Source organism: Cavia porcellus, unplaced genomic scaffold (assembly GCF_034190915.1).
Source record: "Cavia porcellus strain 051 isolate PalLab524CR breed Dunkin Hartley unplaced genomic scaffold, mCavPor4.1 scaffold_28, whole genome shotgun sequence".
NCBI lineage: Eukaryota > Metazoa > Chordata > Mammalia > Rodentia > Caviidae > Cavia > Cavia porcellus.
The window spans coordinates 26,129,946-26,156,981 of NW_026947511.1; the positions used below are offsets into that span (position 1 = coordinate 26,129,946).

Consider the following 27,036-nt stretch of genomic DNA (forward strand, 5'->3'; position numbering starts at 1 on the left):
TTTTCCCAGTTTGTGGGTTTTCTTTTCACTATGCTGGAGATTTCTTTTGACATGCAGAAACTTTTTAATAAGAAGTGGTCCCAGTTATTGATTCTGGGAAGTATTTCCCGTGCGGTTTGAGTCCTGCTCATGAATTCTTTACCTACTCCTATGTCTCCAAGGTTTCTACCTATTTTGTCTTCCAATAGATTTAGTGTTTCTGTTTTAATATTCAGATCTTTGACCCATTTACATTTTAATTTAGTACATGGTGATAGACATGGGTCTAGCTTTACTTTTCGGCAAATGGAGAGCCAGTTTTTCCAGCACCATTTATTAAAGAGACTGTCGTTCTTCCAGTGAACCTGCTTGGCTCCTTTATCAAAAATAAGGTGGTTGAGTGTGTTCGTAGTTGTGGTTGTATCTTCTAATCTATTCCACTGATCTTCAGCTCTGTTTTGATTCCAATACCATGTTGATTTTACTACTGTTGCTTTGTAGTATAACTTCAAGTCAGGGATTGTGATGCCTCCTGCTTTGTCTTTGCTGCTTAGAATTGCCTTTGCGATTCTAGGTCTCTTCTGGTTCCAGATAAAATTTAGGAGTGATTTCTCTAGATCTATAAGGTATGTTGATGGTATTTCTATTGGGATTGCATTGAATCTGTATAACAGTTTTGGGAGAAGGGCCATTTTCACAATGTTTGTTCTTCTATCCATGAACAAGGGATGTCTTTCCATTTTCTGAGATCATCTTCAATTTCCTTTTTCAGTGTATTATAATTTTCACTGTATAAGTCTTTCACTTCTTTCGTAAGAGTAATTCCTAAATATTTCATTTTTTGCTTGCTAATGTGAATAGTCCAGTTTCTCTTATTTCCCTCTCTGTAATTTTGTTGTTCGTGTATAGGAATGCTATTGATTTCTGAGTATTGATTTTGTATCCAGCCACATTACTGAATTTATTTATTGTATCTAAGAGTATTTCAATGGAGTTTAGGGGGTCTTCTATGTAGAGTATCATGTCATCTGCAAACAATGATAATTTAACTTCTTCTTTTCCTATCTTTACCCCTTTTATTTCTCTTTCTTGCCTAATTGCTCTGGCTAGTACTTCCAGTACTATATTAAATAGGAGTGGTGATAAAGGACATCCTTGTCTTGTGCCCAATTTTAAAGTAAAGGCTTTCAATTTTTGGCCATTTAGTATGATGCTGGCTGTTGGTTTGTCATAAATGGCCTTTATTATATTGAGGTAAAGACCATTTATTCCAATTTTCTGTAAAGTTCTTATCATGAATAAGTGTTGGACCTTATCGAAGGCTTTTTCTGCATCTATAGAGATGATCATGTGATTCTTATTTTTGACTTTATTGATATGGTGGATTACATTTATTGATTTGCGTATGTTGAATCATCCTTGCATTCCTGGGATGAATCCCACCTGGTCATGGTGTATAATCTTCTTGATGATTTGCTGGATCCTATTTGCCAATATTTTATTGAGGATTTTTGCATCTGTGTTCATTAGGGAGATCGGTCTATAGTTCTCTTTTATAGTTGGGTCTTTCTCAGGTTTTGGTACTAGAGTAATATTTGCTTCCAGGAATGACTTAGGAAGGATTGCTTCCCTTTGAATTTCATTGAATAGTTTGAGGAGTGTCGGCATTAGGTCTTCTTTATATTTCTTGTAGAATTCTGCAGTGAATCCATCTGGGCCTGGGCTCTTCTTGGTGGGCAAGGACCCAATTACATTCTCAATTTCATTAGCAGAGATTGGGTTATTCAACAGTTTTATATCCTCTTGATCTAGCTTTGGTACTTCATATGCTTCTAAGAATCTGTCTATTTCTTCTGTGTTATCAAACTTTTGAGAGTAGAGGTTTTCGAAATAGGTGTTGATGATCCTCTGTATTTCTATTGGGTCTGTAGTGATTTCTCCTTTTTCATTTCTTATTGCATGAATTTGAGCTTTTTCTTTCCTTTTTTTAATAAGGTTGGCTAGGGGCTTATCGATTTTATTTATTCTTTCAAAGAACCAACTCTTTGATTCGTTGATTCTTTGGATTGTTTTCTTAGTCTCTATTGCATTGATTTCTGCTCTGATTCTTATAATTTCCTCTCTTCTTTTGGCTTTGGGCTTGACTTGCTCTTCTTTTTCTAGCTGTTTGAGGTGTAGCATCAAGTTATTTACTTGTATTCGTTCTGTTTTCCTGATGTGGGAACTCAGTGCAATAAATTTTCCTCTCAGAACGGCTTTCATTGCATCCCACAGATTCCGGTAAGTTGTATCTGCATTTTCATTTTCTTTTAGGTATTGTTTAATTTCTTCTTTAATTTCTTCTGTGACCCACTGATTACTCAAGAGTGTGTTATTTAGTTTCCATGTGTTTGCGGAATTTTTGCAGTATCCTTTGTCATTAATTTCTAATTTCAGAGCGCTATGATCCGATAATATGCAAGGGATGATTTCAACTCTTTTGCGTTTGCTTAAATATGTTCTGTGAGCTAATATATGGTCTATTTTAGAAAATGATCCATGTACTGCTGAGAAGAATGTGTATTCTGATGTTGTTGGGTGGAACATTCTGTATATGTCTATCAAACCCATTTGTTCACAGGTGTGATTCAGTTCTGTTATTTCTTTGCTCATTTTCTGTCTGGTTGATCTGTCTCTTGGTGTCAGTGGTGTATTAAGGTCTCCTGTTACAATTGTGTTACTGATAATTTGAGTTTTCATTTCTGTTAATAATTGTTTTATATAACTGGGTGCTCTGGAGTTTGGTGCGTATATATTTAAGATAGTTATCTCTTCCTCTTGGAGTTTTCCCCTTACGAGTATGTAGTGACCTTCTTTGTCCTTTATGGTCATTGTTGGTTTAAAGTTCACGTTGTCTGCAAACAGAATGGCTACTCCTGCCTTTTTTTGGATTCCTGCTGCATGAAGAATTGTTTTCCATCCTTTGACTTTCAGTCTGTGAGTATCTTTCTGGGTTAGATGGGTTTCCTGTAAACAGCATATGGTTGGATTTTGTTTCTTGATCCATTCTGCTAGTCTGTTTCTTTTGATTGGTGCATGGAGACCATTTACATTAATGGTTATTACTGTTAAATGCTGGTTAGTTGTAGGAATGTTATCTCTCTGCTGTTGCATCTTTATCTTTCTGTTCTGTTTAATTATTTGCTTTGCTTAGTGGTTTTTTCCTTTGTGTATCTAAACTGTCTTTCAATATTTTTTGCAGGGTTGGTTTGGTGTTCATGAAGTTCTTCAGCTGTTCTTTGTCATGGAAGTATCATATTGCACCATCTATTTTGAATGATAGTTTTGCAGGATATATCAGTCTTGGTTGGAAATCATTTTGCTTTAGGATCTGGAATACTTCACTCCATGCTCTTCTTGACTTTATCGTTTGTGCTGAGAAGTCTGCTGTGATTCTGATAGGTTTTCCTTTATAAGTGATTTGTCTTTTCTCTCTGACAGCTTTTAATAATCTATTCTTGTGTTGGATTTCTGGGATGGTGACTATTATATGTCTGGGTGTAGTTTTATTTTGGTTATGACTGTTTGGAGTTCTATATGCTTCACTGATCCTGATGTCAGTTTCTGATCTCATGCTTGGGAAATTTTCAGCTATTACTTCTCTAAATATCCTCCTGACATCCTTCATGTTGTCTCCCTCTCTTTCATTAATCCCTATCATTCTTATGTTATTCTTCTTTGCATCGTCTTGCAGTTGTTGAATTGTTGTTTCCTGGTTCCTTGTTATTTTCAAAAGATCTTTCCTTTCCTGTTCACTAGCTGCAATCCTGTCTTCAAGGTCTGAAATTCTATCTTCACTTTCATTAAGGCGGTTTTTACAACTTTCAGTGGAGTTTTTTATTTCCTGTATATCTCTGTGCATCTGCATTATGTATTGTTTGTTTCTTATATTGCTCGTCTAGGGATTCTATCTTTTTGTTTAGTTCCTCCAATTTTTTATCTGTGTTTTCTTTAGATATATTTAGAATCTCTTTCATTTCTTTTATCATTTCTTCTTTTATCTGGGAGATTATTTCGAGTTTGAATTTCTTTAAAGCTTCCTGGAGTTGCTTGTCAATTTCAGTGGCTATTGTGTCCGATATATGAGGTGGATGGGATATATTTTCTTCTATATACATCACTCCTAGGGTTTCTTGAGATGGGCTGGAGGTTTGAGGTTGTAATTTGGTCTTTCGTTTTGTCATTTTCCTATATTTCTGTGTTTCAAGTGTTACTTGAAAGCTTCCTCAGGATCTGTTGAAAATCCCCTTCTATGTTTGGAGCTACTGGGACTCTGGCGCCGCGCTACTCCAAGCCATTAGGCCTACAGAACCAGTGGCCCTCCTCTGCCTGCTCAGAACTCCGCAGTTCCAGACAAGCTGGGCCTCAGGGACACTGTGCGCCCACCTGCCCCTTGGAAGCTCCACAGTTCTTCAATCGCAGCCGGGTTAGGGTACTCACCACAGGCCGCAGTGCTTCAGGAACCTGTGGACCCTCCCTGGTTGCAGAGATATCCACAGTCCTCCAGACACGCAGAGAGGCCAGTGAGGGCACCCCAGATCTGCCCAGCTCCTCCTCTGCAGACCTGTGGCCAGGCGCGGCAGCTAAACAGGCTGGGCTAGGCTGGTAGTGTGGGCCAGCCCACCTATTGGGAGCTCAGCAGGTCTCCAAATGAAGCCGGGAATGGGGAGGCTGATGTGGAAGCCTTAAACCCACCTCTCTCCTTCACTGCACCTGGAAGCCTGAGGGAACTCCAGCAGTCTGGGCGCAGAAATCCAGAGTCCTCCAGACACGCAGAGAGGCCAGTGAGGGCACCCCAGATCTGCCCAGCTCCTCCTCTGCAGACCTGTGGCCAGGCGTGGCAGCTAAACAGGCTGGGCTAGGCTGGTAGTGTGGGCCAGCCCACCTATCGGGAGCTCAGCAGGTCTCTAAATGAAGCCGGGAATGGGGAGGCTGATGTGGAAGCCTTAAACCCACCTCTCTCCTTCACTGCACCTGGAAGCCTGAGGGAACTCCAGCAGTCTGGGCGCAGAAATCCAGAGTCCTCCAGACACGCAGAGAGGCCAGTGAGGGCACCCCAGATCTGCCCAGCTCCTCCTCTGCAGACCTGTGGCCAGGCGCGGCTGCTAAACAAGCTGGGCTAGGCTGGTAGTGTGGGCCAGCCCACCTATCGGGAGCTCAGCAGGTCTCCAAATGAAGCCAGGAATGGGGAGGCTGATGTGGAAGCCTTAAACCCACCTCTCTCCTTCACTGCACCTGGAAGCCTGAGGGAACTCCAGCAGTCTGGGCGCAGAAATCCAGAGTCCTCCAGACACGCAGAGAGGCCAGTGAGGGCACCCCAGATCTGCCCAGCTCCTCCTCTGCAGACCTGTGGCCAGGCGCGGCTGCTAAACAGGCTGGGCTAGGCTGGTAGTGTGGGCCAGCCCACCTATCGGGAGCTCAGCAGGTCTCCAAATGAAGCCGGGAATGGGGAGGCTGATGTGGAAGCCTTAAACCCACCTCTCTCCTTCACTGCACCTGGAAGCCTGAGGGAACTCCAGCAGTCTGGGCGCAGAAATCCAGAGTCCTCCAGACACGCAGAGAGGCCAGTGAGGGCACCCCAGATCTGCCCAGCTCCTCCTCTGCAGACCTGTGGCCAGGCGCGGCTGCTAAACAGTACCCATGACTTTTCTATAAAATAAAAATATAATCACACAGTATCCAGTAATTCTGTTTCAATATCACTGAAAAAAGCAAGTGATCATCATGTATATTTTGAAAATGTAAATTGTAGATCACCTGGAAGAGTTTTAAAGTTGCGCTTTGGGGAGGGGTGTCCCTGGAGACTGAAGCCAGAAACATTACTATGCTATTTCCTCAGCTGTTTAGTCTTAATTTATTTTTTATGCTGAGACAGGGTTTCCATAAATCACTAAATTGCCCAGACTAGGACCAAACTTGAGATTCTTTTATGACGACTTCTCAGATTGATAAGATTACAAGTATGTATTACCACACCCAGTTTAAAATTGCTTCTCAAATGTACTTACAAACACCATTATAGGATAAATGCACCCATAAATGAAAAAAATCTATTAAAATAGAATTCTGACTTACAGCAGGTAGCTTATTTAGGGTTTTTTTGGGTGGAAGGGAGTTCTCCTTTCACACTGAACACTAGATTCTTAATCCTTTTAATCCTACTTGAGATTATATCTACAGTGATTTTTTTTAATTTTTACTAAGTACGTAAAGAATATAATAGATGTGTTGGTGTTAACTAAATCTATTGTCTGTATTAGGTTTTGTATTATATGTATTCATTGACAGTGAGAATGCCCAGCCTCAGTACCACCCAAAAAAGCCTGTAGCGTCCATGGGATAAAAGGAAAAGGAAGGCCTGCTGCTGCTGTGATGCTGCTGCTGCTGTTTACTGCCTGCCCTGCCATGGACTGTTTCTTCTCTGTGATGCTTCTCTGCCCTCACCCTACCTTGGAGCCAACCCAGGCAATTAAAGACTAAAACCTCTACAAGTAAACTGTGAGCTAAAGTAATCTTTCCTCCTTTAACTTGTGGGTACTGAGTATTTAGTCTCAGCAATGAGAAAACCAACTAAAACACTGCCTAGAGTAGCATATCTGTTTTTGTTCTTTTTTCACATTGATCCCTAGATTCTTGATCTTTATAATTCATCTATTTAAGTTGATACTGACAAAGAAATTTTTTTAACTGAATACTTTAAGAATATAAAAGATCTGTGGGTATTAACTAAATCTATTATTTTTAATAGATCTTGTATTACAGTGATTATTTAGTTTATAAACAATTTGTTTTATGATATCAAGGACAATGGCTGTTTTTGTATTCATGTGGTAAAGATGGGTATGGCTGTATTTGTCACCTATTTTGGAGTTTAAGAACAAAAGCAAAATTTTATTGAACAGTTTTGTTTTTAAATTGAATCATTTGCAAACAGATGTCCCCATGAAGCAAGTCATTACTGTATTTATAATTATTAAGAATCTTTTCTACAAAAAAAAGAATCTTTTCTACATACTTCTGCTTACTGATGCCAGTTCTGTATTTTTCTTTATAGGCTATTATTAATAAACACTTGACCATTAGGGTTAATGGGATAGTCTAAATTCTACTCTGCATTCTCTAGGTTTTTTCACACATTATTATTGGGATGTTTCCAATTCTGTATGTTTTCCTCAGAATAAAGTCTCTGCCTACCAAATGCAACAGTATTTCTGATTATCTATTGGTGTGTAAGAAGCCATCTTAAAATGTAGCAGTTAAAAGCAACAACTTTTTTACTGTCTCTCATGGTTCTGAGGTTTGGGCTCAGTCACAATTTCTTACATCAGGTTTGTGCAACCATAGTCAAGGTTTGCCTTCAAGTGGAGCCACATGGAGGCTTAAGTGACCTGGACATTCAACATACCGTATTCACAGTGCTGACAGTTGATGTTGGTTGCAACCTCCAGATGAGCTGGAATTCTTTCAGTTTAGCAACTGCATTCTGAGAAGGAGTATCCAGAGACTATTCCATCAGACTCATTTGGAAGCTGAAAGGCTTTTTCTAAACTCCTGCCATACGTAGTTGGTCAAAAACATCATTAATGTCTTTAGTGACTTCTGCCATACTTAGTTGGTCAAAAAAGTCATTAATGTGAGGCCTAAATCAAGAAAAATGGTATTAAATTTCACCCACTAATGGAGAAAATCCAAGTCATACCAAAGAAGAATATGCAAAATGGAAGATTTTATGACCATCTTTGGAAAATATAAGCTACCACATATGGAAAGTACATTACTTTCCAATATACCAGTATAAAATCACAGTTGCTTATTTAACTGGTTAACTCCAGGAATGACAGTACAATGATGGAGCTCTAGATATCCTTTACATAAGTGTTCTATTTTTCTTCTGTTACCTTTCCTAAAAGTAGCACTTTTAAAACTGTAGAAATACAGGGATGGTCAGGCATAAAAGTTCTGTGGTAGAAAAAGTATTTCCACCAGAGCTAGGCTATCTTGTACAGTAGCTACTAGATACACACAGCTAGTATGTGGCTACTAGATACACACGTATCACACATGGACTAGCCACATGCATAATGTGCTTAGTCCATATATACTATAAATGTTACATATACATGGAATTTCAAAGTCTTAATACTAAAGAAGAATGAAATGTTAATATTAATTAAATATTTATATTGTAACATGTTAAAATGATAGCATTCTATACATATTAATTAAAATACTATTTAAATTAATTTTACCTGTTCCTTTTACTCTGTGTGTTTCCAAGAAAATCTAAAATTGTATTCATGGCTCACAAGCCACTATAGTTTTCATAACTTGATACCATTATAGTTTCCATAACTTTCTATTGTACAGTTCTGCCACAGAACATGAACTAAATCATATTTGCTATTATGTAGTACTACATTTCCTACAACATATCATAGCATTTGTATATTTTTAAAAGATTCTCATAAAATTATAAAATGAACCATTTTAAGTGTATGTTTATATCTGATGTGAGTTATATAAGACATTCAAAACTAATATTGTGTTATTTCTGTTAAAATTCTGTGATTGCCTTTTCTGACATTTAAACATACATTTCAAATATAATATATCTGTGTGCGTGTATGTGTGTGTAGCATATAAGGCAGCAGTTTCTTTAACTTAAGATTTTAAAGTTGCTCTCCACTAAAGTGAACTACATCACCTACGATTAAAATTATGTGTTTTCTATTGCTGCCATAACAAATTATCATAAACTTAATCTCAAAAACATAAATTTAGAGGTTGGGGATTTGATTCAGAGGTAGACCACTTGCCTAGCAAGAATGAGGTCCTGGGTTCACTCCTCAGGACACACATACACACACACACACACACACACACACACACACACACACACACACAGAACTCCCACAGATTTATTATCTTATAGTTCCACAGGACAGAAGCACAATCTTGGGATAAATCAAGGCACCTCTTCCTTTCAGTAGGCTCTAGAGAAAAATGTCAACTTGCATTTGGGATGTGGAAGAACTAATTCCTTGCAGTTGAAGGGATGAGGTATGTTGTTTGGTTCAGGGTTCCTTCCTCTTATCTGTAAAGCCAGCAATGGTAAATTTACTCTCTTATACTTTAAAATTTTCCTCCCTCATCTCACTTATCCCTGTTTGACCCAGCCAGGAAAGGTCCTCTGCTTTGTAGGACAAATGATTAGATTAGGCCTGCCTATTTAACCCAGGATCGCCTCTCCATCTCAAGACCCCTGTTCTTAATCACATATAGAAAGTCCCTTTTGCAGGTAACATATTCACAGATATCAGGGATTAAGAGATGGAGACTATTATTTGGAAAACCATTATTTTGCCAATCACAGATAGGAATCAACCTGTTTTTCAGTGCTAGGAGCATTGAACTTTTATCCCCTCTCTCTCTCTCTCTCTCTTTTTTTTTTTTTTTTTTTTACTTTATTTAGAGAAGGATCTTGCTAAATTGTCCAGGCTGGACTCAAACTTGTGATTCTTCTGCCTCAACTTTCTGATAAGAAGGGACTAAAAATGTATGCCACCACGCCTGGCTAGAATCAACATTTTTATGGGGGAAAAATATTCATTGCAGATATATCCTTGACACATAAATGAAAAAAACATTTTTTAAATAAGATGAAACGTCCTCAGTCTGAATCATGCTCATAATTCAAATAATACTCATAATCCAAATCTGTTGCAGTACTAGAAATTTGTGTTACATTGGTATGAATGTCAACTACAGAAATAATAATTCCTTTAAAAGTATTAAGTATGGTTTAATAAAAATTTATTTATAAATGTAAAATAAGTCCTATTACAAGTGACTCATAAAAGGAGACAGGATTAAAGTGAAAAGACTTATTTTAAAAGCAAACAAATTATGTTTATCGAGTATTTGAAAAAAATACATTTGGCATTTCATAGCACTTGGTCCTGTATCCTCCCTGTGTACTACCTTTCATCTAAATTGACCACGTTGTGTTCCCCACATCAAACACACCTGGAGACTAGTACTTCTGTGTCGCTGAACAGGCTGTTACACCTTCCTCAACTGTGTAGTGGAAATCTATCCATCTTTTCAAAAGCCAACAAAAAAGATCATCAGCTTTGTGAAGCCTGCCCCCATTCCACTGAGGACTTAGTCCCTCCTCTTTGGTGCTGCTATTGTACTTAGTACTTAGCACCATTGCAGCTTTTGTCATGCTCTATTTCACTGAATTGTTTATTTGTCTGATTCTCCTTGACGACTAAAACTGCAATTGTTCATTCTCTAAAATTAGCAGTTCTTATGCAACTAGAAATTGTGGTATCACCAATAGAATTTTAATTTGCTCTTTAAATTTTAGCTTTTATGGGCAATATAGAATCTGTCAGCAAAATGTGTTAAATATCTTAAAATCCTTCATATGTATATTTTATTTATAAAAGATACACAGTCATCATGTAATTTCTAGGTGGCCATTTATTTCAATTTGCTTAGCAAAGTGATACTCTGTACATTTTGTAGATCAATTAAGGGCTATTAATCATTTTAGTAAAACTTTCTCAGAAGTATCCCAGTGAGGCTGACAAATTATAGTTCCCTAATAATTTCCAATAATAAATTAGATACTCCAGAAGGCCAGGTATAATGACAACAGCTTCTAATACAGAATAATGTCCCATTATTCAAGGGCTACAGAAACAACCTTTTTATTTTTTGATTTTAACTGGTGTAGTCCTTTTCGAAGGATTCCATTTTTAGCTGGAAATATCAGCTGTGGATAACTCATATTTCTGTCCTTCACTGGAAACTGCGCTCAGCTGCATATTCCAGGTTACATACCTCCTAGGAGTGACACATAACCAGTGACACTTGCAGGGACACAAAGGCTCCATTCCCGTTTCAGTCTAAGATAATTCTGCAGGACCAAGACTTCTGTTGTAAGTTGGCTCCTCTGGCAGTCCTGCCTACATCATATTCTTGCATGTATCTCCCAAGGAATTGCCCCAATAAAACTTCACGCTAACCTTTAATGCAGAGTTTGTATCCCAAGTGCTTGATCAAAGACAATATTTTTTTCTTTAATATCGGCTGCTAGATAGCAAAATGTGCTAGGTGCAGGACCCTTGAATTTTGCTCAAGATAGATTTAAGATTTATGCAAAGGTTTTGAATCCTACTTTATCCTTGTTGTTTCTACCATCAAACTAGTTCTCTCCTTACATAATAAAGAACGTTAAAGTACATTGTTTAAAAACTTAGCAGGAAGCAATGTCCGGGGAATAAACTCATTTCTTGATAAATATTCAATGGAAATAATACACATAAGAATAACTGACCTAACTATAAATATCAGAAATTAAGGGTACTTCTGAAAGGTGACAAAGGGGTCTCATTCTTTAGGTTTTCTGGCCTACAGGATATAACCTTCAGAGATTTTCGCATGTGAATAGCTCTCTGCACGGAATCTAAGACTTACTACATACAAAAGCCTGTTTTTTAGTTATTTTGATTTTTTTAAAAATTATATCCCTTTCTGTACTCTACCTCTATCTAGTCTAAAATTTTTAATAATGACTGCGGGCTTTTATTATTTTAACATTACTTATTAAAAACAGTAATTGTATACTTTTCATTTCTGAAAGGTTCTTCTTATTAACTTTGATTTTTAAGAGAAACTACAATATTAAAGCAGAAAGAAGAAATCTATAAAAATAGCCCTCAAGATAGGACTCTGCATCCCTCTATTTTCACAATAAGCACTCACAAACCCCTCTTAAATCCCAAAGTGGGCATTCCATGACAGATACATATGACCCAGTTATTATTTAATAGTTATCCAAGTAACTAGGGATCCTTGAAGAAAATAAGACTATGCTCCAAAGCAGCTACTAGAAATATAATAGTTAAACCAACAATGCTATCTCATTTCTAAAACAATTCATTCACTTAAGTACCTGTCCAATAGTCCTTAAAGTAGAATAAGAAATTGAAATCCATTTTTCCCATTAAACTAGGCTCCTGTAATTTATCTTTTCTTTCAACTTCCTGGTTACTGAATTATTCTTATATTCCAGCATCAATATTGAACCAGCCCTTTCATTTTGACAATTCCTTTATATTCTCTTGGACTTTGACCTCATGTTCTAAAACAAGGTTTGTTGATATCTCTGATTCTGGAAAATCCACTATTGTACAGACTTAAATAGAAAACTATTTATTTATTTTAAATTGTCTGAAGTTGTAAAATCCAAATAAATATAAAGTTAAAAACATGGTTTCCAACATAATCAACCACTCAACCACTGTAGACAAATTTAAGAATATAAAAACATAAAATGTCTAATACAGCCTGCCTGAACTGAAAATGACAAACGTAATATGTAGTATATATTTTAAAAGTTTAAAAGGGATAAACTTTGATCGTTTGTAGGAAAATGGATGCAACTTGAGGCCATAATGCTAAGTGAAGTAACAGACACACAAGCTTGAATATTGCATGGTTTCTCTTATACATAAAGTCTCTCTCCCTAGATATATGTCATATATATGTATATTTACAGATAATTGAGAAAAATGTGTTATAATTCAATGCAGACAACGTATCTAAAAGCATACCTTGACTCAGTACAACTGTGTTACATGTTTTGTATGTTCTTTGGTCTGTTATTCTGGCTTTAAATTTGTATATGTAATAATTAATTTAAAAGGTCTCATATGACAAATAAATGAATCTGATTCTAGAAAAATAAAACAGAGTAGAGGAAAGGGGGGAAAGAAAGGAATTGAAATGTATTTTGTACATGTGTACATTTGCCAATCTCCTACTGTGAGTATAATTATTATGTACTGCACACATGTACTAAAGTCAAAAAAGGAAAGAAAAAACAAGTAAAAGGAAAAAACAGATCTTAAAGATTAGGAAAATGGTGCAAGAAATATTAAAAATATGCTCCCATTTACTTAACATTATCATCAGGAGACATTAACTAAATCTGAAATTATTCCCAAAATGGACTTTCAAAAGGGAAAAGTCCCTATATGGAAGACTATTCCAATAACATCTCTCTTTGCAGACATAATTTACTCTAAGATAGCAAATGCATTAAACTCAAAATTCACAAATGAAATCAATTTCTAAATAACAAAATCCAGTCCAGTCTGTTTGATTATTTACCCTCTAAATAAATAGGTAATGACACCAAACCATGTGCTTTCACATAAAACAAGATGAGAAGAAAATAGTGGGAAGAGGAGGGGTCTGGAAGTGTAAATTAAGACTGCGTTAGGCTCTGATCTAATTTATTTATTCAGTAGCACTGTTTCTATCCAATATTCTAATATTCCCTGGCAGTAAAGTATTATATAAATGTTAACCAATTACAATCACCTGAAGATCCCCTCTTGCAATAGATTCAACATTTAACAATACCAAGATGATTTCAAACCAATCTTTGAAAAATATCCATATGGGGTGATATTTTAAAACTCAAGGATGATGGTTGCTCACTTACAATTCTATTTTCACCAATTATACAAAGATCACTATGTAAAGATAACTCATTTCCCTAAAATCCTACAGAGCAGGCCTCTGTACTCTGCTCCATCTATTGAATAATTATTTATATTATATATATAATAAAAATCAGCAGAAATATCTTAGGAATATATACTCACAAGTTTTAAAAGATAAAAGCTATATTTTCCCTGATTCTGAATGTTCTCCAGACGAAAAAATCTTTATTTTGGAATATGACCCGATATGATTCCAAATGCATGAAATGTAATGAAAAAAAAAAAAAAAAAAACCTTTTTGAATATCACGTAGATTTTTAGAAGAGTCATGCTTTGCAAAATAAAAACTTTTTATAGCAGGCAGTTTGTTGTATAAATTTAATAGATGCTTGAAACTCATTTCAATTAATGTTAAAGAAACAATTGCTCCTTACATGACATATACAATATGTAGTCATTTCATTTATTCTTTCATTTGAAAAATTCAATTCAACTTTTTCTAAATGTTAGGCACTATGCCTCAGGCATAGGATAAAACAGTAGTAAACAAAACAAATACATGATTTGCATGCAGAAAGCTTAAAGTAAATAAGGTCTACCAACTGTAATAGATTCAAAATATAAGAACTGATAATTATTTCAGAAGATATTAAGAAAAATTTGTACATGCCATGAGCCCCTCCTCATCCTAGCAATGTCCACATCCTAATTCCAGAACCTAAGAGGACTATGTTATTTTACAAGGCAAAAGATACTTTATGGATGTAATTAAGGTTAAATTCCTTGAGATGAGAATATTATCTTGAACAATCTGAAATCTATTTAATCATAAATCCTAAAAGAAGCAAAGAAAATTTCCCAGATGTAAGAGAAAGAAATATCAAAGCAGAAGCAGTGTCAAAAAGATGAAGCAGTTCTGAGTTTGAAAATAGGGAAGAGTGTCACAAGCAAAGAAATGATGGTGGCTTCTAAAAGGGCAAGAAAATGTATTCTTTCTTAGAGACCCCCCCAAAAATAGTGCACCCAGACTGTGAAGATCTCCAGTGGACTTGCTTTGAAATCAGTGTTTCTTAAAATTGTTTCCTTATGATCTGTTTTGTTCTGTTTTGGTATGTTCAATCTTACCCTCTTTAAGGAATGGGCAATTCTTTTGAAGATAGCAAGAGGCATTACAGTAGCCATTGTTGATCACTTTGTATTTTGTTTTTACATCATGTACTATGTCTCTTCTTGTTTTAACTGACTCCATTTTGCTTTGTCACATTTGGTTTTATTCTCTTCAAACAAAGTAATAAGAACTATAAGAGTAATAAAACCTAAAATGTGTCATTGTTATTATAAAAAAGAGAAAAAGAAAGTGCTCTAAAGGATATAACCACATGTATGTTTAAGTATGTAAGATAGATAACCACATTACTAAGTTTTTGTTGGATAATTGAACAGAACTATTCACAGTCTCACTGCTTAAACATTCACTTTGTATGCTTTAATTTTGTAGTATGAACAGCAACTTCTAAGATGACAATATGTAATCTACCAACTAGTGGTTTCTTACTGTTTTTTTGAAATTCTGTATTACTTCTACCCTTTTTTCTGTTTTTCTTTTTTTTTTTTTTTTTCTCTCTTTAAGCAAAAATAGTGCAGCCTTTCAAGCTCTGATCTTCCACCCAGTGATATCTCTGGCAGACCAGGAAAATAGAATAAATTAATTCACTGCACTTGCATCACGTGAACAAGTTTCCTTGCTTTTGTGTCCTTCCTTCTCTAGGTTCCTGTTCTCACCTCTGACCATCCTCAGCTTTTCTTCATAGCTCTCATACAAATTTAAAAATATGAATTATGTAACGATTTCAAGCACATTTCATTTATTTTAAATAGAAAAGATACAGTTGTTAAATTTAATTAATCTGTATCCAAATAAGAACCACTGAGCACTTGTCCACAGAAAGGCTCTATGCTAGCAGCCAGGGACATACCTCTGCTCTCTAGACCTAGCTAGAGACAAGTCAGAAAAATAAACAGGGGCATGCGGGTGGGGATAAGAAGTGGGAAGGGGAAATGCCACAGAGGAGAGGTGTTTAGGATGTGTTGCATTCCTTTGTCAGAAGAGAAGGAAAAGGAAAGGGAGGTGAAGGAAGGAAGAAGAGAGCAGCCTTCTCAAGTAAGAATAACACTATTACCATTGTTCGGTTACTATGTCCTCTTTCATCTCAATCTCCCCCTTTTTTAAATTAATCTATTTTTCTCATTTTTTTTTTCATTAAGGGAAAACTAACTTTAAAAATAGCGGGATATATTACAGTAACTTTTGTTTTCCTATTAACCTGATTTGAACCCCAGTATTGCTCTCCCCATCTTTTTTTTAAATTTTATTTAAAAGGAAAAAGAGAAAAAAACAAAACAAAACAAAGCGGTGTAAGGGTACAAGTAATACAGAACTACAAAAAAAAAAAAAAAACAGTAAGAAATCACCACTTAATAGATGACACATTGTCATCTTAGAAATAGTTGCTCAAGTCACAGTATCAAAGCATACAAAGTGGACATTCAGAGAAACTGCAAACAGTTGTGTTCAATGATCCAACCAAAAACACTAATATGGTCAGCTATTTAACACCCCTAAACACACTTGCAGTTGTATACTTTAGAGCACTTTTTTTTCCCTCTCTTTTTTACAACAAAATTTACATATTTTGGGTTTTACTACTCCTTAGTTCTTATTACTTTTTTTTTTTTTTTGGAAGAGAATAAAGTCAAATATGGCAAAACAAAGCTGTCAGTCAAAAACAAGGATAGATATAGTACATGATGTAAAAAACAGAGTACAAGGTTATCAACAATGGTTACCATAGTGCCTCTTGCTTCCTTAAAAAGAATTGTCTATCTCATTGGGTATTATAAAGTTGAACAAAACAGTAGAGAACAAGACCAATAAAACTTAAACATTGTAAACATTACAGGACAATAGTTAAACCAGAATGGGCATCTTAGTGAATCTTATTGCCTTCAAAGTAGTTGCCTATACCCTCAAACTTGATACTATCATACAGAACGGAACAGAGTCTAATCAGTCAAAACAAGATAATAGGAGTATTACAGGACTTCAAATCAAGATAATAGGAAATCAAAAAAAGTTACTATAATATAGCCTGCTAATTTTTTAAATTTTTCCCCTTAATTAAAAAAAACCATAAAAAATAACTAAATAATTTTTTAATGAATAAGGGATAGATTGAGATAAAAGAGGACATAACAACATAACAATACAGGTCAAAGCATGACTGTTTCAGCAACCTAGTGCTTCACCACCAAATAACCCAACTTAATAGTAGTTTCCATAGTGTCTGTCTTTTTCCTTGAAATATTTGAATATAACTTCACATACTATAGCTTCAAATATTTCCGTATCAAGAAGCCCAGAATAAAGCCATTCCAATTAATAAGTGAAAACTTTATATGGCTTCAAGGCCACATAATGGGGAATCATGATTACCACATACTTTTATATATTTGAATCATTGCTTACATTAGGGAAACTTCTGTCTGATTTTACTATATTCTATTTTGTTTGATAGTATCAAGTTTGAGGGTATAGGCAACCACTTCTGAAGGCAATAAGATTTACTATGATGCCCATTATGGTTTGACTATTAATTTTTTTTTGAAGTCCTGTAAGTTCTCCAGTGTAGGTTTTATTGATCTTGTTCTGTACTGTTTTGATCAATTCTATTATACCTGATAGGCAACTCAATTTAAAAATAACAAGAGGCACAATGGTAACCACTTTTGATCACCTGGTATTCTATTTTTGCACCATGTACTATGCCCACACTTCTGTTCTAACTGACTCTGTTTTGCTTAGTCACGGTTGGTTTTATTCTCTTCAAAAAAAAGTAATAAGAACTGTGGGAGTAATAAAACCCAAAAAGTGTAATTGTTTTTGTAAAAAAGAGAGGAAAGGAAGGTGGACTAAGGGCTATAACCACAGGTATGTTTGAGTGTGTAGGACGGAAAACCATATTACTGAGCTTTTGTTGGATCATTGATCGGAACTGTCTCCAGTATTACTGTATGAATGTCCACTTTATATGCTTTAATTTTATAATTTGGACAACTGTTTCTAAGAAGACAATATGTAACCTATTAACTAGTGATTTCTTACTGTATATGTTTTTCTTGAAATTCTGTATTACTTGTACCCTTTTACTGCTTTGTATTTTTATGTCCTTTTTTCTCTTTAAATAAAAAAAATAAGATTTAAGACAATTATTGGGTAAAGTAAAAAGAAAAAAATTCTTATTTTTTCTCTTTTATTTGATACTACAAATAAAAAGTCTCCTTCTACTTAATTCTAATGCAGACTTTATCTTATTCAAAAACAGCTTTCAAATAGAAGACATTAAAAACATATACCGTGTACTTGAAAAGGGGTTCTAAAACTCATAATCAGATTTCCTTGTCAAGGAAAAGGGTGATATGAAATAGAAAAATAATCTATATTTTCAGTAGCTTACTTAGTATATTTGATAACTGCAGTAGATTATTTTTTTAAATTCCTCTCTCTTCAACATGATCATTTTCCATTACTGAGTAGTAATAACCATTATTTTCTTGATACGGTCTTTAACTGTAAAGTAATTAATAATTTTCACAGACAGAATAAATTTTAGTTATTATTCAAATTCAATGAAATATCTCATGTATGAGCTAAATTTGCAATTGCCTAACAAAATATTACCATTGTCAATTCACAGCATTTCATTAAAATTTTAAATTCAAAAAATCCAAATGAGCACATCAAATAACAGAATTGAAATAGCTCAATTTTTAGTGCTTTGTTCTACAATCAGTATGTAATTATTGCCTTTTTGAATCTTATCTTCTCACAAAGAATATATATAAAAGTACGTTTAAAAAAGTATCTTAAAGGATATTTTCTAATATCTTCTAATTTGAATCATACATACTGTGAAAACAACAACAATCACAGCAATTGTTTAGAACACAGACCAAAAATATTTGTAAACAACATTAGTTTATCACTGGTGTTTATAATGACTAGTACATGAAAATAGTGAAAAAGCAAACTGACTCTTTGTTGCGGTCTATAAATTTCTATTAACAACAGTGCACATTCTTAATGGTTGTATGCAAGACTGAATATCTCACCACGTCACAGTTTTTAACTCCACCTGGAAAAAACATAAAAATCACCACTATTTTATGTGATATATGATGATCATACGTAATGTCAACTCCAGAGATTTACACTATGCACAGGCCTCCATGCTTAAATAAAGGAGGGCCCCATGCTTAGGTTTTACTGCTCTGCTGTCACAGTCCCAAATTTTCTAGAATTTGTATAACCCAAGGGCACAAGGATATATACATCCAGGCTCACCTTCAGTCCTGCCTCTAGGTGACTTACTAAACTAGGTCCTCACATGCCTGTTCTTACACCCAGCACCTACTAGGGGAGGCCTTGGCAAACTCTAGAGTGGGTCCAAATCACAGAGCAGGGCCAGAAAGGCCTTTGAGGGTCTGCCTTACTCCACAAGTACCCCTCATATGCTATGAATTCTGACATTAAGTAGCAATAAAAATAATCTTACAGAAGTCAAGAGAAATGGAAGAAAGGGAGAGAATTTTTTTCCTGATTGAATGTTGAATCCTGTTTGTCATTTTCGCTTCTATTCAGCCACAGAAATTCAATAGCCATATCTACTTATGTGTGTGGGTAAGTATATATACCTGCATCAGGCAGCACTTGTGTCTGTAAAGAATAAAATAACATTTTATAAAGTCAATTTACCTATAACTTATAGATAAGCTGAATGTTTATATGACTTTACTATATTTTATCTATAAAGACAGAAATTATTTCAGTAATCTATACATCAAGAGAAAAGGCATTCTAAGTAGATAGGATATTACAAAAGTGGGAGGCGGGACCAAGGGATGTTTACCTTGAGGTCACTTTCCCCACCCCTATGCAATTTACCTGTGGCACAATCAGTTATTGGTACATCAGCAATGCCACCCTGAAGCACCACCCCAGTCGGAAACTATATGTATGCCCCACACACACACCACATTTCCAGCAGAGAAAGCCAGGCCCCTGGTGGTCATGGAGTTTTTCTCCATGTTCTTAGAATAAAGGCCATTTTACTTTATATTCTCTTTTACTGTGCCAAAAATCCTATCACTAATGTAATTTTATTGCTCAAGTTTCTTGTTACTGATGAACTGTTTTGAAAAGTCTTTAAGAATATCTTACGCTAAAGATGAGAATATTCTGGTTTTAGATATTCTATCAGGACATAAAATTACTAATATGCTCTTATTAATAAAATCTTTAGAAGTTTGATTTCTTCACAGGCAAAAGATTGTTGGTCAGGAGTCAAAGTCATTAAATATTAAGAATATGAAGATACATCAAATGTGTTAGAAGACCCTCAAAACTCATTAACTAATTTAGCACATCTGAGTTGTTCACATAAAGAATTTCTGTCAAAAAATCCAAATTTTCAACTTTATAACTAAAAATCCTATTTTTTTTACTAATAACTCTCAAAACATACCTTCATAAATCCTGAGTTATTCTACTTAAAATACACGAACAAAATATTCCTAATAGAACTCTATAGTTGAATTATTTAAGAAGGCTTCATGATTAATATATAAATGCCCATCTTATCTGTGAGGAACATTTCACGATCCCCAGTGGACACTGGAAAACGTACTACAGAATCCAAGTTTTGGCATCATGTTCCTATACATGCAAACCTGTGATGAACATTAATTGATAAATTAGGCACATTAAGAGATAAATAGCTAATAATGCAATAGAATAATTGTTTAAAAGCCCTATGATAAGTTATTTAACACTTAAGAATCATTTTTGAAATTTTCTGTGTAATGTTTTCAGGCCATGGTTAACCTTGAGTAAATGACCCCACCGGGAGCAAAACTGTAGACAAGGGGCGACTTCTGCAGAGCTACCAGTGTCTTCACTCTGTTCATTTCATTACACCTAAGATTTGATGGCAACAAGTTATAGACCCTGCAGAGATGGAGATATGTGAACATAAAATGAAACAGAAAAGACCTTGAAGCAAATGTTTTCCCCAAAATTAAGACAGCATTTCAGCGTTTCTGAGCCACATCTAAAACTGCAAAAGTTATGACACTGCATCACTTTTGAAAGAGTAAGTGCTACCCAAATGGTATGAGCTCTTTACATCTTCAAATACAGCTCATGATCTTTTGCCTGATACTATTTAAATTCTAATTGTTTTTTTCTTATTCAACTTAACCCGGAGCAACCTGCCACTTTTTAATCTTCTTTTAATCAACTAAATAAATGTGCAACTGTAGATTTCTTTTCTAAGCCTGACACACTTCTTCAACTAATATTTAGATAACTCTACAAACAAAACAATCTTATGTAAATACTCATCTGGTTCTAATTCTGTTCCAAGAAACTCATAGGTTTACTGTTGAGTCTGAACAACCAAGAAGAATCCCTTCAGAAAGACAATTCATGTAAAATCACATACTCATGTGTGACTGATCATACTTTGTAACAGAAAGCATTACATATATATTCAAAGTACAAGGCTAAAATGCCTTGGGATGACAGGACAAACAAGTCACTTACGTTGCTCATGTACTCTGAAAGCAAGTCTTGAAGAGCCTGGCGAATGGCGTTGCATTCTGCAATGATCCTCTCCCGGTGGAAGTCCCTTGTGCATGAGGAGTCCGCCAGCAGAGCAGCCCCACTGATAATGGCTTCAAGGCGCTTTTCTAATGATGGCCTTATCTCCTCTTCAGTCACTGTGAGTGGGTTCAGGACAATTAAACTCTGTAAGAAGAATACATTTAAAGGTTAGAACCTCTGACATTCCACTTTTATGAAACAAGTAGTATTTTGATTTCACATTTTAGAATTCAGGCATAATAACAAACATAATTATATTTTATTAGTTCATATATAATGTTAAGCAGCAATTATTATTCAGATGAATGAATGAGAGAGATATGATTAGCAGCATGGGTTCTATTGTCAGAGAGCCCTGGATTCAAACTTTGCCTGTCTACCAAGGTTTCCCACACACTCTCAACCTCACTTTCTTGACCTGTAAAAGCTAAATACTAATGTTGCTTATGTCATAAAACTCTCAGAAGAAAAATATGAATGCTTAACACAATGACTAGTACATACTAACTGTTACTTATAATAGCAACATTTCCAGACAACACTAACACAGTATTTTCCAATAGATGATTTTCACCTTGACAACACTGTGAAGTAGACAACAAAGATATTAGCCACATATTTTAGCTGGTGATGGGTAAGGCAGAGAGTTGGTCTTACCCTAGGTCATACAGCAAATGAGCTGGTCTTATAATATTTAATTCAAAATTATTTTCATTATACATCACTGTAAATAACAAACTGTAGTTAGTTTTACCACTAAAATATCAAAGAAAAACAAAACTTTAATATTCATTTAAAAAGTAAAACTTCATCTTTCTATTTATCTATTATAACTTTCAGCCACTGGAACCTGATATGGTATTTTTAGGGTTATATAAAGAGATAAATCTTTAGATAAAATAGTCAAGGTAATCTATAGCTTTTGAAAACAGTGAAAATATATGCTGCTCTAAGGGTCTTTTATGAAAATACATTAAGAGAAGAAGCCTTTCCAAAGTGAGACCTAATATAATAATTGAAGAAATAGTATAAAATAAAAGTTCTCTAAAGAACCCTTAATGTAAAATGAAGTCATATAATGATCATAGTCTAAAACTCAGAGTGCAGTTTTCATAAACTCACATACACAACATTAAAAGATCTTCATAATGGGGGCTGGGGATTTAGCTCAGCAGCATAAGCGCCCGCCTTGCAAGCAGGCAGTCGTGAGTTCGATCCCTGGTACCAATAAAAGTGAAAAAGACGAAAAAAAAAAAAAAGATCTTCATAATATATAATCTTGCAAGATTTTATATATGCATATTAAAGGAATACACATAAAAATATGTATGTGTATGCATCTTACACTGATCCATGTGCTACAGTATATGATGAAAATTTTTGGAATCAGAAGTAGTCAGAGTATGATTTTAAAAGCTATAATTGTAATGCCAAGTTTAAAAACGGAAAATAAATACAGAAAGGCAGTTCTTTAAAGTGTAAAACAATTAGAAATATTTGTACTTTATAATAACTATATTTTATAAAATATAAAATAGACTAAATTTACATATTTATATTTACAATGTACACATTTATATTTATATAGACTGAAACGTAACCTTAACTAACAGAAAAATCCAGGAAAGATCTTTTATGTCTCTATTTCCTTCCTGTATTTTTACTGTTAAAGACTGCTTTTTCCTTTACAAAGTTTTTAAAAATCATAAAAGTAATTTTAGAAAAGGCAAATGAACCTTATTTTTCTTTGTCCAGCATATAATTCTGGATGATTCCATAATCCCAACTATAAACCTGGTCAAAAGCTTCATTTCTTCTTACTTTATTTGTCACATTTCCAGGTCTTTGTTTGACTTACTAACCTAGTACAAACTTTGCACTCCAACATTCCATAACAAAACTTAAACCAGTTACAATCTTTTGGAAATGACCCACCAATGTGCTATAATTATTAAAAAGAGATTCTGAGGGCAATAAAATGATTGTTTAGTTGCTTAAATGAAATCAGATGTATGATGGAACAGTTAATATGTTGAGCCGGGTATGGTGGCTCACACTTGTAATCCCAGCACTCAGGAGGCTGAGGCAGGAGGATGGCTGAGAGTTCGAGACCAGCCTGAGCTACAGAATGAACTCAAGGCCAGCCTGAACTGCATAGAGAGACCCTGTCTCAAGAAGACAGAAAAAAAATGTCTCTAGAATTTTAATCACAGAATCACAGGTGCTCCTGTGAGCAAAATAACCTGTATTGTGGGATTAAGTTCACTCTAATTTCTGCTCCACCAGGCCATTTCACAAACCATCTCAACCTTTGAATATTTACCCACTTGACCTTTAAAAGTTCTTAAAACTCACCTTAAATCAAATCAGTGTCTTCTCTTACATCAGAGACACATGCAGACCCTTTGATTCTGGTTTAAACTACAGTCCTATTCACATCCTATATAGGTTTTCAAAAGTCTTGTCACATCTATAAAGAGGCATGATAATTTTAAAACAATTTTAATATTTCTGAATAGTACTGAATTTTTCTGAGATCAAATGAAATAAATTATGTCATCTGATCTCATATGGCACTATGGTAAAACACTCTTTCAGTCAGTATGCTTTCATAGCATTAATTCCATGACAGACAATGAACAGGGTATTCCATTTTCAGTATCCCACGCCGTAAAACATACAAAATATTTCTCCTTTTCAAGGCTCAGTTCATTATATATATACCTCCCTAATACTTTGCTGACAGAACATTATTTCTTTAAAAATTTTTTCCAATGTTACTTGTTTAACTCTATATTATATTAATAGGTGGCTTTGTTTTGGGAAGCAATAAAATTTGTGGATTAAGAGCCCAGGTCTCACAGACAGCCTAGGTTTGACTCTTCACTCATTAATTCTGAAAAATTTATCCTTGCCCCTAACATCCTTTCTTTTTCAAACTTTTAGTATTTGTTATAACTTGTTTAAGTAATGAATTTGATCTCACATTTCTCTCCAAATTCAACCCTGGCTTGCACAAGGTTGTTCAGTTGTTAAGTAACATAGAAAAGATTCTGTCCAAATCTGTTTCCAGTTCCAATCTGTAACTATAATTGAATGCTTCTTTCATTATATGATTTAATCATTACCAAAAGCCTTGTGAGGTACTGTTATCTTTAGTACATAAATGTGGAAATAGAAAGATTAAGTTGCTTCTCAAATAATTGTTTTAAAAGACAAGATTAAGGTTATTAATCCAATATTATATAACCCCAAATCCAAAATACTCTACTACTCTCAGGAAATAGAGATGAACAAGTTCTGCTGAACTAATGTATAGCATGGGTGGTGATACACAGGTTAATTAGATTGTGATAATCACTGAACAATGTATATGTAGGTCAAATTATCGCATTGTATACCTTGAACTTGAGGTGTGATTGAAAAACACAGCAAATGTTTAAATTTTTTTAAATTATTACATTAAAATACACATTGTCATTAACTTCCCTCAAAATACCCCCTCTCACTATGAATACACTTATCCCATCATTCTAGACCTTTACAAAGCAGTTCTGGGTATCTTCTATTGTGAAGAGGATTAATAGAAGTCTCTTTTTCTATCATAATTTTTAAAAGAAGTTTAACCTTAAACTTTTTATCATGCATACATACATTGTGTATTTGTTAATATTTAAAATGTTTAAAAATTAAAACTAAAAATAAACATGCTCTTATGATCCAGAAATCATACTCCTTGCCTAAATTTTATGTGCTCACAAAAACCTGCACACAGATGTTTATAATCGCTTTATTTTTAAATGTTGAAACTTGGAGGCAAACAATTTCTTTTAGTAGGTAGCAAAGTGTGGTACATCAAAGCAATAGTATATTACTTAGCCTCAAAAAAGGCCACAAAGACATAGAGGAAACTTCATTGAGTATCATTAAGTTAAAGAAAGCTATCTGAAATTGCTATATCACGTATAATTTCAACTATGTGAAACACTGTAAAGAAAAAAACTAAACAAGAGACCATAAAACAGAAAAGAAATTTACAGAGACACTGTAAAGAAAAAAAAATAGAGAGACAGTAAAACATCCAGAGCTGACAAAGGATTCATGCAGGAAAAAGTGAAATAAGACATGTTTAGAGCAGTAGAAATATTCTGAATGATAAGGGAATAATCCATGTCATAATATATTTTTCCAGTCCCACATATGTACAACACCAACAGTAAACCCTAATGTAAACTATGAGATGTAGTGAATGTGTGTTAATGTTGGTGCACCAAATGTAACAACTACACTACTCTGCTAGGCAATACTGACAAAGGGAGAGGCTATTGATGTGTGAGGATCAAAGATGCATAGAATATTCTGTACCTTCCTCTCAATTTTGCTATGAACCTAACTCCTCTAAAAATACTTAAAATAATAAGAAGAAAACAAAGGCATATCAAAGTGCTAGGGATTTCTTTTTGTGGAGTCAGAAAAAAATGAAGGTGAATCTTAACCTTTCACTCACACAAGGAAAGTGATTCAGATTGCCTGAGATTTCAGAAAAGGAAACCTGCATCTACCATATAAGATTTTAAGTAAGGCAGCTTTATAAGATGTTTTCTATCTGGTGGGCTAGTCCTATCTCAGCAGTTTACTTGCTACTTTCATCTTTAAATGTACTATCTATCCCTAATGTATGTAACCACAGACTCTGTGGAGGAAGCTACTTGCTCTGAGGCGAAACATTCTAATACATCACACAGATGTGTATTGCGTACTCATTTATTCTAAAAATATTTATTAATCATTGAATGTCTTCTAGATTCTGAACAAAGCTTCGTCCATGCATTACCAAGACAGACAGAATTATTTTTAAAAATTCTTAAACAAGTTAAAGCATAAAATCAATATAGCTGGGAAAAGTTTTCTGTATTTTAGTAAACATGATGTAATAAACCCTATTCATCATTCACATACTCTATATTCTGTGATGGGATTGATCCAATTTACATTCAGAACACTAAAATCTTACACCTATTCTTCAAAGTGAAATTGCTTATCAAAGAGATGTAGCTATGATTATAATCAAGTACCAACATTCTTCACAAAAACACATGCTACGCCTCAAGTTGGAAGCAGCAGAAATAATAAGCACATAGCACAAATAATGTTTTTCACACAACTACATTATCAATCTTCAGAGTGAGTGATAAAAATAGAACAAAATTCCCCCTTGTGATTATCCACAGAATAACTACTGGAAGAATTCACAAACTCTTCTATGTCTAGTATATTCCTTATTTTAATGTACTTCCACTTAAAGAAAGGAAATTTTATATATGAAAAATACAACATGTAAGCAATTGCAAATTAGAAAAATGATCAACATAAATTATGCTACTTGAGTAAATTATCATTAATTTATGCACACATCAATTTAATTATCTATTTAGCTACAGTAAGTCAAATGTGTATGATTTGCATTTTGTTGTACATTAATCAGTATGAAAGAAAACTATAAAATATTTTCAAGAGCTAGTCAATAACTTATAAATTAAATAAGATATATACAGATTTCTTTGAAACATTTTCAATAAATGATCAGAGTCAGTTTTTCAAGTAGCCCAGAAAGCGCTGTGATGATGGTTCCACACTGAAAAATCATCAGTCATGTTATTCATTTCACCTAACATAGTAACTTTTCTCAGAACATTTTTGTTGAAGTTCAGCAAACAGTCTAAACCGAACATCATAATTTGAGTTCTTTGCTTTTGTTTGGGCGCAGAAATAATA

General features: G+C 34.5%; 1 protein-coding gene across 10 annotated transcripts in view; it reads right to left on the reverse strand.

The window, feature by feature from the left end:
• The window catches only part of Ctnna3 (catenin alpha 3), a 1,637,747-nt gene that overhangs the window by 1,155,109 nt on the left and 455,602 nt on the right, over positions 1-27,036 (reverse strand). For 9 of the 10 annotated variants that reach the window (XM_063239556.1, XM_063239557.1, XM_063239560.1 and 6 more), the window contains one exon: positions 21,202-21,405. In XM_063239556.1, coding sequence (XP_063095626.1) covers positions 21,202-21,405 — 204 coding nt within the window. Of the gene's footprint in view, positions 1-4,938; positions 18,734-21,201; positions 21,406-27,036 lie in introns of those variants that run through there. The other variant, XM_063239563.1, reaches the window with a different exon arrangement.